Source organism: Calonectris borealis, chromosome Z (genome assembly GCF_964195595.1).
Source record: "Calonectris borealis chromosome Z, bCalBor7.hap1.2, whole genome shotgun sequence".
NCBI lineage: Eukaryota > Metazoa > Chordata > Aves > Procellariiformes > Procellariidae > Calonectris > Calonectris borealis.
In genome coordinates this window covers 13,404,881-13,423,546 of record NC_134352.1, presented here as the reverse complement: position 1 = coordinate 13,423,546, position 18,666 = coordinate 13,404,881, and the positions used below count along the sequence as shown (strand labels likewise).

General features: G+C 36.3%; 1 protein-coding gene across 1 annotated transcript in view; it reads right to left on the bottom strand.

The window, feature by feature from the left end:
• Positions 1–3,988: 3,988 nt before the first annotated feature.
• The window catches only part of IFT74 (intraflagellar transport 74), a 40,833-nt gene continuing 26,155 nt past the window's right edge, over positions 3,989–18,666 (bottom strand). The window contains exons 15-20 of the mRNA XM_075136538.1: positions 15,892–15,989; positions 14,765–14,891; positions 10,781–10,944; positions 10,010–10,135; positions 7,495–7,555; positions 3,989–5,729 (exon numbers count right to left, since the gene is read on the bottom strand). Of these exons, the coding sequence (XP_074992639.1) occupies positions 5,614–5,729; positions 7,495–7,555; positions 10,010–10,135; positions 10,781–10,944; positions 14,765–14,891; positions 15,892–15,989 (692 nt within the window). The 3' untranslated portion in view covers positions 3,989–5,613. The remainder of the gene's footprint in view (positions 5,730–7,494; positions 7,556–10,009; positions 10,136–10,780; positions 10,945–14,764; positions 14,892–15,891; positions 15,990–18,666) is intronic.

The following is an 18,666-nucleotide window of genomic DNA, read 5'->3' as shown; positions in this document are numbered from 1 at the left end:
AGCCCTGCATTAATGAGGCAAATTTCATACGGGTGCAATTTGGAGACATAAAGACTAATTGTGTAAGCCACTTAATGCACGTGAAGTTTGCAGATCTGACTATTGCTTCAAGGACCAGATCTCAAGGTTAGTATTTTCATCCTTAAGGTTACAAAAATTCATTCTTAAAATCGTGTTTGCAGGACCCGCTATCTTCCACTGAACTAATCTCACACCGTTAATGTGATTCTAATGGGGATTTTTATTTGATGACTGCATCATTTAACTTTATTTAACTTTAACCAGCATTCAACAAGTGCAACTTAGTGATAAGTTTGCTATCTACCTGGCTGTGCTTCCAAATTCACGTCACACTGGGATTGGCTAAAATCTTGTACTGATACAGGAGAGCCACAAGTGCACTGTTGGTGAGCTGCAGTGTAACAGTTCCTTCTTTGAATGCTTCAGTCTTCTCTCTGTGTGAGAGAAAAATTGCTAAATGGCAAAATTTTTTGAGAGTTTGAACAATATAATTTCAGCAATTCTTGAAATATGGAAGCGTGAAAGACATGCACGTCTCATCTTAAGGTGAGAAGTTAAAATGTAGATTTGCGTATAGGTAAAGACCCTCAGTAACTTTCAGCTCAATACTCCTAAAAAATTATGAAATACAGCAAACTTGAACACAAGTCCAAGCCATTAAACACCCTCTTTTCACTTAATTTGGAAGAAGAAGAAGGAACAGGAAGGATACTGAAAATTTGAAGGCTTTATTTGGAATTTTCTCTGTCATGCATAACTGTTGGGGTGACTGATACTATTGATAATTTCTGCTATAATCATTATTTTCTTTTTCTTTCTAATTTTCAGAAATGCTGAGTTCCCCTCACCCCACTTGAAATAGTATTTGTAGGCAAACTCATGTTGTATGTTGGAGAAAGCGGTCTTGCATCTTACTTATCCTTTGCTGCACAGCAGAAATCTTGGGCCTGATCCAAAGATCAGTGCTCAGTGAATCAAGCCCAGTCACTTTGAATGTAGCTTTCAAGGAATTAGCTTTACAAGAGGAAACAAGAGCGGATCATTTTACATTTCTGGCTCATTTTTTTTTTAAATGTGGGAGGCTTCCTCCATTTCACACATTTGGCATATTGTCCAGTTAGTCCTCCTTCCTGAAAGGAGAACTTGCAAGTGTAGACCACAAGTCAGGGCAAGGAACATTTCTTCCTCCGCTCCAAACTTCTGCCAGTCCCAACGAATGATTGATCAAAGCTGGGATTTGAATTCAGATCATCTCTGCAGTTAAAGGCTTCCTTCCTCTTTACAGAAGAAGAAAAAGATGACAACTATTTTGTTTGGGAGTAATTCAGTTCCCCTTCCCGGTGATTAACCTGCATTTCGCAGCATTGCTCTGGCCGGAGTTGTCACCTACAATATATATAGCGTTCAGCATTCAGCTAGTATTCACCGTTGTGCATGTGTTCCAGTGAACTCTGATTTTATGATCCCTTTCAGAGTCCGAGTTGTTTTTTTTGCTCCAGACAATTGCCATATCCACCCCACCCAGATGCCTTATCACTATGAGACATGTTTCCAAGGAGTTCACTCAAAGCAGATATTTTGCAGAATAGTTATAAAGTAAGCATTCTAATATCTTTCTCAAACTAAGATATTCTTAAGACTCGTGCCTCATCATAAAGTCTGCCTTATGCCTTGTATTTTTGTTTTACACTTGCAGCAGAAAAATAGAAGTATCCTGAAAGACTTTACAACCCCTTCACTTTGGAAACATATCCCTCTGATTGTGAAACAGCACACACACGCACTAAGAAGCGTTAACATTAACTAATGTCATCAGGCAGAAAGAACTAAAAAAGAATCTCAGTGTTCTGCCTGTCTGGAATTGCTCACAGGAATGGTGCATGTTATCTTCTAAGCTCACTAACGCAAGGAAAAAAAATCAACTCATTTTGAAAGAAAAAGAATTTGATTGATTTTTGATCACAGTGAAAAGCGGTGAAGGTAAGATGAAGCAGGAGGACCAGCAAGAGCATTAACTCTTGTCTGTAGCAAAAATACAGTTTGCCTGGAGATGATGATATCCCTGAATAGGGGAACAAGGTTGGTGCAGTGTCATCCCATCATGAGCTGGGAATAAGGACAGTCTTTCCTATGCTCATCCTCATGCAAAGCACAAACATAACATAGAAATAACAGACCCTTTGGTTGAAGATTTTGAAACTGAAATGCTTATTTCCATGCAATGTGCCAGTGAAGTGGGATTTGGAGTGACAGACACTGTCAAACCTGGTATCATAATGCCTCAGTGGCATCTTCCTGGAGGAGGACCAAGTTAGGGAACTTTTAAACGAACTGGACATACATAAGTCCATGGGGCTTGTTGGGATGCACCCACATGTGGAGAGGGAGCTGGCTGATGGCATTGTGAGGCCATTCTTGCTTATCTTTTTTTTTCATGGTGATAGGGAGAGGCTTCTGAAGACTGAAAGAAAGCAAATGTCACTCCTATCTTCATGAAGAGCAAGAAAAGCCAGCCATGGAACTACAGGCTTGTTAGCCTCACCTCGATCCCTGAGAAAGTGATGGAGCAACCTACGCTGGAAACCATTTCCAGACATGAAAGATGGGAAGGTGATAGTGAACAAATAGCATGGTTTTATGAAGGGGAAATTATGCTTAACCAACCTGATGGCCTTCCACAATGAGGTAACTAACTGACTCAGTGAGCAAAGAGAGAGGTGTGGATGTTGTTTACCTCGACATTAGCAAGGCATTTGACACCATTTCCCATAAAATCCTCAGATAAGCTGACAAAGTACGGGTTAGGTAAGCGGACAGTGAGGTGGACTGAAAACTGGCTTGGGGCTCACTGTGTGATCAGTGGCCCAAAATCCAGTTGGAGGCCAGCCAGTAGTGGTGTACCTCAGGGGTGGATACTCGTGCCAATACTGTTCAACCTTTTCACTAATGACCTGCATGACGGGTTAGAACGCACTCAAGAAGTTTGTAGATGATACAAAGCTGGGAGGAGTGGCTGAAGTACCAGATGGGTGTGCCAGTGTTTAGAGGGACCTCAACAGGCTGAGGAAACGGCAGACAGGAATCTCTTGAAGTTCCACAAACGCAAATGTGTAGTCCTGCCCCCGGGGAGGAAAAACCCAGGCACCAGTACATGCTGGGGGCTGAGTGGCTGGAAAGCAACTTTGCTGAGAAGGGCCTTGGGGTCCTTCCTGGTGGACACCAAGCTGGCCATGAGCCAACAATGCATGGCAAAAAAGGCCAACAGTATGCAGGGGTGTGTTAGGAAGAGCATCGTCAGCAGGCTGAGGAAGGTGATGCTTTCCTCTGCTCAGCCCTGGTGGGACAGATGAGCAGAAAAGGTTTTAAATTTCTGCACCCCATAGATGCTGCCACTTAGTTAATGTCCTCCCAGTTTGAAGTCATAGCATAAAATGCATAAAAGATTGCCTGGGTGGAGAGACCTGTGTTACTGAATTAGTGTCTTGATATACACACAGGAGCTTTGGTAAAAAAACGCCATGTGTCTGGTAATTAATCTTGTATTAAAAAAAAAAAAGATAAAAAGAGTTAAAGAAAAGGTTATTTTACTGAGACTTTAAGAGCTAGATACGGTTACAGTTTACTCAGCTCACTACTGGGAATGAGTTATTAATCTCCTAGAGGGAGATTAAACGCCTGCTGTGTGGCTCACCATTTAGAATCCGTACAGTTCTTTTCAGCCACGGGTACTATGACCATGATCCAGGACCGTATGGATGAACTGTTAAAAGAAGGAACGATTGATGAGATTCTCAGACAGAAACAGGTAATCTGGAGATCCTTCAATAGAAGAAAGAAAAGAAGAGCATTGCTGGAGAGAGGGCCTTTAAGACAGGCACCTCCTGGGGAACACAACAAAAACCTGTAAACTTTACCATGCTATCGTACAGAAGCACTACCAAGGAATAAAACCATCCCCTGCCCCGAGTGAAAACGAATTTAAAGCAGTTTGTTTATTCAGTCTGCAGCTTTTTTCCATTGTTCATTAAAATATGTTATTGTAGCACAAGTGGAATTCAGGAGGCGATCTCTCCAGCTGATGGTTTGATTGGTGAGAATATTAGACTTCAACTTTATCTCAGCAAATAATGGGCTCTCTCTGGAATAGCTGAAACTTTGACAGGAAGGAAGAGACATTAGCGGGAATTTCCCCTAGATAACAGTCCTTGGTTTATAGAAATCCTGTTCCATTATCTCTAAATATTATACAGACATAAATATACAGAGCAACAGCATTTACTGTGTTGAATTTGGAAACACAGTGCTCTCTGCAAGAATCTTCAGTATTTTTGTTTTACGTACCTCTTTATACTCAAAATGACAATCATAGATTTGGAGAAAGTTAGTGACAAAAATACAGAACTTCTATTTTAACAGACTCAGTGTATTTTCTAATTCTTTGTCTATTCTAGTTCTATAAAGTGAAGCATATAGTCTACTTCTTTTTCAGAAATCTTTTCTAAGAGAGCAAAACAACTATAAATCCGGACCTTACTGTTTTTTAATAATTTTTGTAAAAGGCTAGATTACTGTCTGGCTAAGATTCCTATCTATAGTCAACTGTGCTTTTTTCATACCAGGTGGAGGAAATTAGCAACAGGTAATTACTTTACATATAGAATGTGAGGGAAATATATACGTGGAAATTTTGTTTTATGTAAACATTTTCTGAAATTTCTGTATCATAAAGCACATTGTTATTTCTGTATCAGTCCTGGTTTTGTTGTATGTTGAATCTCTGTATTTTTGTCAAAGTAGAGGTTGCATATGACACTGCAGCTTGAAACATGAGGAAAAAAAACTGTGGAGAATACAAATAATTTTCCGTTACTTCCTTTATTGGTGAATACTACAAAAGTAAAATGCTCTGCACAAGGTCAGTATTAGCTATGTTTCACTACTTTTTATCACAGTTCTCTCCTTATAATGACATTAAAAAATATAAAATAAGGAAGTTAATTAGTTCTCCATTGAGAAATGAAAATTTGCTGACAGATCCAGAGAACATTTGCTTTTATTATAAGACTTTATACTATGAAGCAAAATCAAAAAGGATGCTTGTCAGCCTTAGATGTTTTCCTTACTTGTTATAAATTGCTACTTAAATAGGGATGGTATGCTGATATTACCATTTATCCTATTACACACTTCTTAAGATAATGTGTATGAGAGCCTGTGTCAGGCAGTCCTTATTCAGGGAAAATTCCTATTCTGTTTGGCAGGGATAGGACTACAAGACAATTAGAGACTCATTGTGTAAAGCAGACTGAAATTTCACATTTGAGATGCAATCCAGCAATGGGCCTCAGTAAAATGTTCTGATGATTTTACACTTATTGTACAGTATTTCTACAAGTTTCTAAAATTCATAAGTTCATTTCTAGAATTTTTTAATGTTGCAAAAGGAGGCATACTACTAAAACCCGGAAAAATACTTTTACGAATGTTTGTCACCGTAGCGGTGAGCAAATGGGCTCAGTAGTCCAGCTTTCCGTGCCGCCTGTGCACATCTCTCATTGTTGGTCCATTGGGGCAGGAAGGAAGTGCCCGGGTTCAGTTCTTGGTGTTCTGTAAAGCTTCTATGAGAGCTTTGTTGTATTCTGTGACCAGCTTTCTCACGTTCTTCATTATTGGCTGGTAGTCACTCTCCTGACTTTTTGTTGCTATGACTGATTAAAAGAATTAAGGAAACAAACTGCCAGTATAAATATTAGCATACTTAGAGATCATAAGGGACCCACAAAACAGTAAGTTTCCTTCTGTGAAAACTGTCAAGGGTTGCAAATAATGGAAAAAACTCAAATTGGGTCTAAAAGATTTACACCAATTTACTAGCTGCCATCTCATGCCAAGCATGGTAAAAAAAAGAGATTACATGGCTGAGTCAGTTTTGTTTTCATATGTAGAGGCAATAGGTCCCTCTGGAAGACTCTGCCCATTGTTACACTGCAAACAAAACCATTTCAAGGCACTCAGCTATTTACAGCCATACAATTTGGCACTTTAGAACTCTGGCTGCAAAAGTCCCAGTCCAAGAAAGCAGGATCTTTCTTTCCACTAGCCCAAGCAGACATAAAACTCTATATAAGGGTCTGCACTTGTATAGGTAATACCTTGTAGCTTGTTAGGAGGCGCTTTTAATATCCTGATCAACTTTTTCTCTTGGTTTGTTTTAGAGTTTTTCTGTTAGAAAAAATAGGATCTAAGATTCTTGCCTTAATAAAATATTCCTGTAGAGCCTTCTTCATAGAGAAGGTGGCTCCAATTACATTACGTTGTCCAAGACTTTTTTCAGATTTTTTCTAAGAATTATATATTCTATATATCTATAGAATTATAGATACGAGAAATGCGATATTTGGTATACGAAAAAGATAACGCTATATGCAGATCCTATTTTTTTTTTTTCCCCTGATGGCTAGGCTGTTACAGAATTGCCTAAAATACATTCTTGTGCCATTTTCTGAGATATGTAGCAATGTCCGTTGTCCAACACACAACGCTGGAGGATACAGTCTAGTTTTGCTTTTACTTCTACTGATTACATTTGTACTATAATCATGTAAGAGTGATTCTATGAATGTTTGAGATTTCAAATTTTTTGCTTCCTAAATCATTTTAAAGAAGTGAATTTATTGCAGTGAATTCAAACTCCCCAGAATATAAAATAAAAGTGCAACTATGCCCTACTCAGATCTCTACAATAATTACGGAGAATAGTACAAGATAAGAAGAACCATCAATTCTAACTAAAAAAACTTCAGTACTTTTGCTAATTTCAAAAACTACCTTATGGAAGTCACTTGCAGCAAATAAGATTTTGCTGATGTTTTGGAAGGTCTTATATGATTAGTGGAATGTAACTCTTTAATTAGTATCACATAATGAGAAAGCTACAACGCACTTCCCCCATCCCAGCCCATTTTGCAGCTAAAGTACCTCCTTGTCATACCTTACCACATTTATCTGATTTTTTTCCCTCTAATATGCAATTCCTCCTTTATTTGATAAGAAATACATGAAGCATATACAATTTGTTGCATTTTACTGCAAAATACTAAGCCAAGTCAGCATGCTATACAGCTTTTCAAACAATGCTACACGTGCTGGATAATTTCAGATACGACTGGACAGATGTGAAGATGATCTTCGTATGAAACCTAATGGCAAAACTGACCCAACAGGTAAAAGCTCCAGACTGCAAGACAAATCTTATGTTTTAGGACTCCATAAAATTGTTTTAGACAACACATGCAAGTTTTGCTATATATAATATCTATCAGCTAACCAGACATTTGCAAAGCATCACCTTTCCCCTCCTCTTCTGTCTCCTGTTCCCCATTCTGTCCTGTCTTATTCTGCTGGAGGAAACAGACTTCTTCCTCAATTAATACAGTGCGTGAATTTTACTGTATTTCTTAAAGAAAAGGATACATTCCTTCATCATAAAGTTATTTTGCTCATGGTGCTGCCACTTCCTCTCCAAATTTGTAAGCTGAAAACACAAAAAGAGCCAAAAATGAAAATGATAATTATTACACATGTACTTTACACAAAGAATCTCCCAAAAATGTTGTGTCAATACCTTATACTCTATCACCTGGTAAGATTGAAGTTATTTCACAAAAAACCCACAGAAATGAGAAACAATGGCAAAATGATTTTTAAAGCTGCCAATGATTAACCTGTATATAATTTAGCACTTCATACATCTATTTGTACAAAAGCACTGCATGCAACTGCAGTGGTAGATGGAAAAAATCAGATGAGAATTCAAGACTTGTCATCTAGGGAAATGTGTAAGCACATCAGAAGTAAAAAGGTGAAGACTGCAGGGAGATACTAATTCTCATTATACTTCATATCATTTAAATGATCTCTTCTTAAAATCAGTAGGATCTAAAATCACCAAAGATACAATATTTCCTGACACTGTCCTGGACTTTGAGCTATACAGAAGAAACTTCCTTACTTCCATAGTTAAGTTTCCTGTCTGATGCCAGAAGCTGTGATAAGAACAGAGCTGCAGCAAGAAGATTGTAGGAGTGTGGGTTAAGTGCTGGCACTTCTTCAATACTTTCAGCATCAACAGGAAACTAATGTGGACATTATATCGATGGCTGCTTCCTTACAATACAATTTTATAATATTTGTTTTTCTGATGCTACTGTTCAAGGTTCTGCATTTCAAGATATGCAGATGTTATTTTTAAATGCAAAAACTGAAAATCATTCTGAGACTAAACTTTCAGAGGAAACTAAGGTAATAAATTAGGAAAATATTGCAAACCATTTTACTTAAAAGCTTATTCTTAAGCTAGCAGATATGAAAATAATGGCTATATTACTCAAAATAAACCTTACCATGAAGAATCAGTTATCTAGTATACTGGTTCACAGCAAACATGGCAATCATTTATTTCCAAGATATGATATTTCTGACCAATTATAATTTTTATTGCCCCCTTTGTAGATGTTGCTACATGCAATACAGCTGATAAAGGAACCTAGGTTTAAAATACTGCCTGATATATACCAAAGGAAATATTCAGTACATTTTTATAGTAACTCCTTGAATGCCACAACTCATAGAGTCGACTGCTTACAAAATCGGCCAAACCCTCAAGATATGTAAATGCTATTTGTACTTCAAAATACTTGATGCTTGTCAACTAATCAGCTATTTTAAGATACACCTTTATTCACCCTCATGACATTTACACTCATGACATAAAAGGCAAAGAAACAAATCCTTTTTGCACACATTGAAATACAAATGCCACAGCTTAATGAACTGAAGAAATGCTGTACAACTACTATTTTATATAAACTTTTTAGCATCATTATGAAAGTATCTTAACACTGGCTGGGTATCCATTTCTGATTTACATAATTTCTAGGAATAAGAATCTGATCTTGCATAAAAAATATACAATATCTGAAGTCTTGAAGACTTTGGCATGCAGCTTTGGGAATTTATATTATCACCCTAGAGTTAGCCCACAATGATCATATGCTACGAGTGTATACGTATATCTCCTCATTTCGAGCTATGCTCTCTCATCCGCTTCATAAGGTTCATTCCAGAAGAAAGTTAACTTAAACATGTACAAATATCATCTTCAGCTTTTAACTGAATTAGAAGAAAGTAATCGTTCTAAAGGATAAAGATCTCAACAACCTGAAACAACAAAAATCAGAAATGCAGAGAAAACAGTCAATTTCCATTTTTCAGCTTATTTTGAGATTATCCATTTTCCTTCTGTGCATTCAAACCTATATGTCAGTAAAGTTCTGTTGCCAAAATGACAGCGATTTATGGGTGTTTATAATGGAAGAATCAAAGCTGCTCAAGAGTTTATAAACATCATCTTTCCTCATTCACTTTTGAAATGTAAATGTAAATATACTCATATACTGAAGTTCCTTGTGTTTAAAGAAATCTGAACAAATCCTATAACATCAGTGGTTTGCAAGGAGCAGAAGGATTGGAAAAAGGGAAATGGAATTAATAGTACAGGTTGCAAGAAAAAACTTACCACCATAACTTTAAAAGCAAAAGGGATCTTTTCTAATTAGTAGTGACTTTTTCTTCCTGCAGTTTCTTTCTAAGTTGGTCCACAAAACTCCTCAAGCAAAGGAAAGGCAAAAGGGGGAAGAGTTCTGAACAAGATTAGTACAAACACTTAAGCAAAGGATTTGCACAATTTTTAAGCTCAGAAAGAGCTCTGCCTAGTAACTTTGAAATCCAAAGCTTACAAGAAATTTATTGGCACAATATTAACTCCTGTTTCAAAACAGAAAATATGGCTATGCATTGATAACACATAACTTTGAAAACTCCCTGAGAAGGAATAAACTGATTCCGTCCATACAATGCTTCATGTGTATGAGAAAGCTGAAACTGCAATAGAAACAACTGAAGAGATAATATGTAGCTTGACCGATACCTGAGAATGTGTCTCATTCTCTTGCAGCTCTTTCTTTAGTGCCTCATACTCTGTATTCAACTGTTCCATTATTTTCTTGAAAGCATGGCTACGTTTTGTTAATTTTTCTTTATCATCCTGGAGTCTCTAGTTGGAAAAAAAACAACACAAACCGATTAATGGATGAGTTCATGTGCTATGGGCTACAGACAAGTTATTTTAATTCAGCTTTTTCTTCCTTTCAGAACAAGATCATATGCATAAAGAATTCATAAGGCTTTTCTCTAGCAATGCATGCTCTGTCCTAAAGATGATATTCAATGGTTATGACCAAGTCGTAGGTTTAGACTATACTATATCAGCACAAATGGGAATGCTGATGTTAAGAATTTGTAGGAAATTTATCACATGTGAAATAGGAAGTGCTCTAGATGGAGTTTGTCTTAGAGCAAATACATGCAGAATAGATTTTTCTTTTTTGTTTGGATTCTGTGGTTAGATTGCTAAATTCAAACTTATGGGTAGTCATAAATTACAGCAGAAAAGTTCAGATGAATCACTAAAATAAATGGGAAATTTTGTGGAAGGTATCCAGCTGATAGCCTGGTACATATACCCAATTAATAAGTCACATATATAAGCAGGGAAGCATTTGGATTCATTTGCACTGGTGTGCAAGCCCAGTTTTCAGCTTTCAGTCAGGGTTCCTAGTCATAGACGTGGATTTGCATCCACTACATGCTCAAAACCACAAAAATTCTGCATAATCCAAGGTTTCATTCCTTTCATTACCTTTTTCTTCTCTTCTCCTGATGCTTTCAGAGCTGGCAAATTATTATAGACCTCCAACTCCGTTTTTGTTTGTTCAATTTTGTCTTTAAGAGAAGCCAGTTCATCAACCATCTTGCCCTCCAAGAGTTCCATCTTCTGTAGGTCCATCTGCAGTTTTTGACTCTCTAGATCACCAGATACACAATCTCTAATTAACAATACTTTTTATTTCATAATACATTGCCCAATATATAACGGTTTATGCTATACTTAAGCAATACAAACAGCTCCTGGATATCTTTCTGATTTTGATATCCATGAGAATGTTAATGTGAATGAAAGGAGAAAAGTGATCTTCACAATCATCCCATAAGTCAGACTCCTATATTACAACTACTGTTTTATACTCCTTAAGTGAAAAGTAATGAAAACGCCGTGATCTTCTATATCACAGTGTGATATTTCTATTGTTAAAGTTGCTTATAGCATCAGTCAATTTCAAGTTTTAAAGCAGTGGTGATACTTAAAAGAAGTTGACTGCAATAATGCAGACAATTTAAAAAATATATTTTGTTAGTTTTTTAGCATTATGTTGTTTTTATTTATGTTGCTTGTATATGATAAGACTTAGTTTTATGAGAGTAAATAACCAAATTTGCTTTAAACGTTCACTCTGTACAGGAAAACACTTCCATATCTCCCCAGAATAAGAACTGCCATAGCTTACAAAATGAGCATGTGCTACAATACACAGCATTTACTTCTGACAGTCCACTAAAAAGAAACAACAGAGATACAGGTAATTAAAGGAGTTAGAAGTATGGATGGATTCTTATATGAAGAGAGATGTAAAGACTGAAACTGTTCAGACATGAGATGCTTAAGAGAGGACACAATAAAGACAGACAAAATAAAAAATACACTTTGAGCCAGTTTTGGGAACAAATTATCCACCCTGAGTGTGGAAGGACTAGATGTGGCTAGACTTGTTTTGGATGGCTGGCTGACATGCAACCTTGTCATTGTATTTTCTTCATGTTCCTGAACATTTACACACAAGGCTACATAATCTTATGTTTCAGAGCTGTGTCTAGCTCGGAAGAATGATTCCAATAATGCAGGTTTTTTTCCTACATTCTAAAATATTAGGCAAAGTGGGCTATTGGGAGGGATGAGACAGCACAAAGAAACTTCTCTTGCCATAGACTGTATATTTTGCTCACACAGTCAGATTTGTACTGATCACTTGGAAAAAGGGTAGGAAATTTTTCCCCCAATTTAACCCAGGCAGTATAGACCCTTATGGCAGAAGGGAGTGGATGTGCATATGTGGCAGAGGGAGAGTTCACCTCTCCAAAAACTATGGTTTCCTTAGTGGAATTATTTGGGAAAATCTCACCTGATCAAAACCCTGTCATAGCAAGATTTTGGTACTCATCTCTCCTCTTGTGTATTTATGCCATATACTCATTTTTTAGAGTGAAATACTAGCTTTAATCAACATTTCTGGCTTATTACAGAGTGCTTTGGTGATTTCTTTAGGAACCTCAAAATAAAAAAAAAGGCAAGCCAAGATTTTTGTGTACAATATGTAATTATCCTGAGGAACACACTTCCATAAGGCAAGATTGAAAGAGTTCTGTAAGCACAAAGAGCATTTATATAAATACGAAAAATTTCCATACTGCTAAAAAGAAGGGTTTAAAAATAAAAGGTTTGGAACTGCATTGCATGTCTGCGATCCAATGTTTATTCTGCCTTCCACCCTAAAGGGCTTAGAAAACACCTTCCCTGTGCCTAGAATATTTCATAACTGCCCATAGTTTCACTTTGAAGTTCCTGGTATTGGTCAGTGTCAGATCCTAAGACACGACAGCTCTACTTCCCTTGTTCCTACGGCACTGTGGTTTAAAGACAGACAAATGCTTAATGGACCTCAATAAATTAGGGTTTTAACATTAAAAACAGTAAAAAATAGAATTATTAAATAAAAATACTTCAAATTGGAGAGAGATAGCAGAGAACAACTTTAGATTTCCCTAAGGATTTATTTAGGCCTAATCACAGCATTTTTGCTTTTTATATAGTTGTTCTAATATTTATATTTTGTTATTTTAAAATAATACATAGTTGACTAATTGGGATTTATTTTATGTGTAAAGAGTAATAACAACATAAATGCCAAAAAGCCAGAAAGGATTCTTAGACTGTTCTATCTATACACTGATAAAAACTATGGTGAGACAGCAATGGACTATTCCTATCCATTCACATTTTCTGGAGGAAAGGGAAGAAACTGGAAGGGGTTGATTTTATCCTTATCCAGCAACAGCATCAGTGAAAAAAACTCAAAACCAAAAAACCTCAGAACTTCTCTAGGGGAAGAGACAGGAAGAGGATGCAGCCCAGTTCCTTCTGATACGCCATGAAGTTGCAGCGTCTAGCAGGCAGTGTGTACACAGTAGCAAACTCTCAGACCAAACTACAGTGACCCAGGGAAATGTTTTTGGGAAACTATGCCATCAGCACTTTTGTTTACTCTTCATGGTTTCCTTTTTTTTTTTCTTTTTTTTTTTCTTTTTTTTTTTCTTTTTTTTTTCTTTTTTTTTTTTAAGGCTTCTGTTGGTGGACTTTTTATATCTTTGTTTTGGCAAGAAAACATGGAAATCCAGATTTTAATCACAACAAAACAATCCTGAAGATGACTGTGCTATAATTCAAGGGTTAGGAAGAACTTTAACTGTGCAAACTAAACATTCACTGTATTTTTGAAAGAATCTTAAGTTATTTATTACAGTATCTGACTCCTTGCTTTCAGAAGTTTACTTATGAATCATTAAATGATCTGCTGAAAATTATGTACTGTAACTTCCTTCTCTCCCCTTGTGAAGAAAGAAACATGTCTTTCAATAATGTCTTTGTAGCAGTATGTGCTTCTGGAACATCCTTATATTGTAAAGTAATAGAATTGATGCTTTCACGAAAAAAACCGAAAAGTCATTTTTGAACTTGTAATGTATGGCTCAGCTTTTTAAACTACGCTAGAACTGCAAAATGAGTATTTGCAGACAAGCTAACACTAAATGTTCAAACACACAGCAGAACAATCAATTTCTGTAACATTTTGCGCATAACAACTTCTTATTTGCACATAACTACTTTGAAGTTACAACACAGGCTCCTATTTTGAAAATTACTACCAAGTACAGCACGTAACAGCCTTCTAACAAAATGATTTATGGTTCTTAATTCCTGCCCCTTCCTTTCAGCCAAACAAACAAGGAAAGGCTTGCTGAACCAATAATGATATTGGCAAAGGATTAGAATTATGAGAACAATTCCACTATAAACAGTGCAAATAAAGAACTAAATAGATATTTGTTATGGAAATGAAAGAAAAATACTGTCTGCTTTTTGAACTTACAGGCGAGATACTGCAGATTCTTACACTTAAATTTAAGTATTTGAGTATTTCCAAAATGAAGTCAAAATGAACATTCACTTTGCAGAATCAAAGCCTGAGAATATGCGAGCTATTCACTGTTGTTGCCAGTTGTTCTCCCATGCTACATACCCCTTTAGAAAAGCACAAACCATAATTAAGTGATACTAAGAACTACATTTACAAATAATACATGGTTAGATAACTGTGGAAGTCTCTACTTCGATATATTAAACACTATTTTAAGATTGTGAAAAACGTTTATTTTGAGGTGAATATTAGTAAAGTCAAACTTCTAGCTCAAAGAACTTTGTACTCCTGTATTAAAATACATCTGTTTAATGTATATCCGTGCAAGTAAGCTGATCATTTGCTGATAATAGTAAGTGGAATACCCCTGAGGAATATAAATAACTTGTAACCCACAAGAGTTTCAATCTGTCAACTTGCCACTGTATTTTAATATTTGGAGATCACTGATCCTGTACTTGTTATTAGTGTAACAACTCAGGTAATTTTAATTTTTTTAAGGAATGAATTTGAAAAGTCATTGCTGATCTCACCTGTAATCAGATTCCTAGCAGTGCTCTGTGATTTCTGCATTTCATTTGATTTGAAAGTGAGGTCTTCCTGCATAATCTTCAGCTCTTGATTGGTGACAGATGATATTTGTTTCATACGATTCACATTCTGTGTGTTACCAATAACAATAATGTAAACATGCTGTATCTTTGAAACAACAAATGGTAACTGGACAAATAAAAAACTCTCCTGTCCTAGTACATTGTCTATTATCTGGCTTTTCTACTACAAAGACTGAAAATACTGGAAATACTCTGAAGTTATTTGAATGTGAACAATTTTTATTCTGCCAACTTTTGATAAAAGATGTACTGACAGGCCAGTGAAGATGAAACAAAAATGCAGCAAGTATAAACTGTGTTGCTATATCGATCTCTTCTAAAGTCATTGCCTAAAATATATCTTATGGTATGTCATACTAAAAGAGTTAGAAGACAATTAAAGTGATGATATAATCAAAGTATTACTCAGCTGAAAGATTTCTGTAAGAAAAAATTCCATGGGAACCAAAAACGTTGTAAGAAAAATGTTTTGAAAGTGCAAAAAAATGGCAGACTGCAAATGGGAACAATTTCTAAAGTGTTTACATTAAATATTACACAGCAGAGCATTCCAGACATAATTTTAGTAGATCTGAGAGACGACTGGAATATTGTCAGTTACCTAATAGTAGTGACAGAATACCCATAAACTGAGATTTGCAGATGTTAGGTAAACAAAATATTGCAGTAGTTTTATTTGCAGTATTCTGAAATGTTTATCATGTATGGTATAATGTTCCATGGATGGAATATTGGAATATTCCAAAATGGAATAATTATAGCAATGATGACGAGTTACAGCAACTATGCTAACATTTCTTTTGTTCCGGTCACAAGTATTATCTAATATTCAAAACTCCCCAGAAATAAAGAGAAATTAAACAAATCTTTCTTTTTTTTTTTTAACTACAGCTGTACATGGTTTAATGTTTAATCCTCTTGAGAGATTATTATGCAGATACCGACTGGATAATATATAAAAAACACCATCCTTCTTTATCCATTCATTCTCCTGCTCAATGTTTCTAAACTCCTGGCTTGCCACAGTGGGAGGGAAATGCATTTACCCTGCTTGAGTGCTCCAGGAGTGCAACAATGTTGGCTTCTGTTTGGGTCTTTCGTTCCAATTCCTGATTCTTCACCTCTTCAAAAGTCTCAAGAAAATCTAGAGATCAACAAACGTGATAAAAAAGGCTGCTATTTGCATGGGTACAGCACAAGCCCTTGTTATCTCCAGTCAAAACTTTGTATTAAATTGATAAGCTGTACAGTTTCAGACAGGTTACTTTAAGATTAATAGTTTACTTAAGAGACAGGTGGTAGAGTCCTTGAAACTTGTCAATTTATGGGTTGGAATGAAGAAGAAGACAGTTTCTCCAGAGACACATATTTGACTGATTTGACTGACATGAGGTCACCACCCTCCTGGATACTGTTTGGGTGAGGGTTGCCACCCAATGGGAAAGGAGTTTCCTCACCATCATTTCTGACACCTTTCTGAATGCCTTTCCCAGCAGCTGTTGGTCTTCATTTTTCTGAAAGCTATCAAAATGGGCTACTAAATAAAGGAAACAGGTGACTTCACTATCTCTAATGGCCTGGACTAAATGTCAAACACTGCTAAGGACCTGAGACCAGTATTGACCTGGTATCATCTCTGTCTTTCTGTATGACGTCCCTTTGCTACATCTCTAATTTATGTTCATTTTAGTAAGTATCCAACTGAATCTGACAAGACAGTTTTAATGGTGGTATGCACTCTGTATTTGTGTCCTAGGCATACTATATTGTTATTCCTGGTGACAGATATATTGAAAAAAAAGTGCTAGACCCATCACATGGAAGTCAGAGGTCCATCAAGATGCCACCTAGGGCTATAAGTTATAATCATCCCTCTCCTGCTGGGTCTTCTCCTGAAACATGGCTTATATACACAGGAGCATTCTCGAAATGTAAGGATTTGCAAACTTTCTAGCTGGATGAAAAAGGGGAGAAGTGCGTGTTTAAGCAAGAAGGATTAGATAATAGTAGATTCAAGATGGATTATTTGGGAAAAGAGAAAGAAGACAGGGGGAACTACTTAATGGAATTACTGACAAATCCTGAAGGGACGAGGAATGACTAGATCCCAGAACATCCAGGATTTTTAAAAAATATCTAATGTTTAAATTCTTTACTGATAAAACATTTATGGATAAGAAAACTACAGTAATATCTGACATCATCTGCAATGCTGTCCATGAAAGACTTAACAGAGACGCTTCACAGACTACAGCTTCTAAAACTTCTAGAGGGGAAAATGTTCATTATTTGAGCCAGGGGACAATACTAAGGTAGAACAAAGACTGTCTCTGAGGCACAGATTTCAGGATGAAAGACACTTGGAATTCTTAGAGGTCAATGAATGGCATTAGACAACACATTTGGAAGGTGCACAGCTGACTGCTAAAAATAATGACCAGTTCTGATGCAGATTCAGTTGGCTCAAAAAGTTGAAATAAAGTTTCAGTCCATCTGCCACTGACTAGTAACCGTAGAGAACAGTACTTGGCAAGAATGTAAGAAGGTTTACCTTTTGCCAACACTGCTGTGAACCAGTAACCAGAAACATAGCTAAAACCAAAGCTTAAACAGCCTGCAATTGAAAAAAGCTAGTCAAGTCCCAAGTGCTGAATAAGACCATTGCCAGGTCTGTTTTTCTCCAGTACCCAGGCTGCAAATGAAGTTACCCTCAGAAAGGGAAGTTTTATTTTCTCTCTGTGATGTTCTTTTCCTTCAAATGAACTTGTCTTGTTTTACCTTAAAGATAATACAATTATACTTTAATAAGAGGAGCAACAATGACAGCTCCAAAAAGAGTTCTTTCGTCAAAGGAAACTTAGTGGATATTTCATACCATCTGTTGCTGTGAAATACAAACAGGAATTTTCTACACTAAGAAAATACCTAAGGACAACAGAAGTAAGAGAAAGGGCAGTAAGGAAAGTAATAGTATTGAAATTCTCACTTAATGTTTTGTGTTCAAAACATTGGACCTGTTCTTTCCTTTTTTGTTTAAAAAATTAAGTGGGTAATTTTTACAAAGAGAATCACTCAGATAACCTAACACAAAACTTTCAATCACATTTAACTGTTTAGTGCGCTAGTAGTGAGCAAAGGCTTCATTAACGTCTGTCTCTTGTGGGGGTCTGAACCACTTCTTTTCAACATAACAGATGATGCCATGGCCTTTGATGCATCTTAGCAAAAGGTCTCAAGTAAGTTGATTGCAATATTCTTGTAAACCTATTTATTTGCTTCTAAGGAAACTGTAGGCAATGAGGATATTGAATCTTCCAAAGCATATACGTAGGGAAGACACAGGAGTGAAACAAAACCACCTTCATGAAAGAAAAGCATTCTCACATATTCAAAAATATGAAACGAGAACAAAACTAAAGCACTTTACATCCACAAATATGTAATCCTATAAAATGAGCCCGAAACAGTGGAATTAGGACCTAAGAATCGTACCTATATGATTTGACTAGTATTTTGCTCCGTTGGCATTCTGGACCTTTTTAGTTTTTTTTTTTTCCAAATCTTATTCAAATTTATTTAGAAACATTAAGTAAGGTCCATATTTACATCTCACCTCATTGTCTTTCTGCAAGCAACTCTCCTTTTTATCACACCTGTCTTACTGACCTTGTTTCATTTGAGCGCTACGTGTTTCACAGATTCATAAAAAATTGAATGGAAGAGACTGCAAGAGGTCGTCTAATTAATTCACTTGCTCCAGGACAAAAACAACTTGTCAGTATGTCAGTAATTCAGATGTTTGTTTATACTCTTCTTACAGA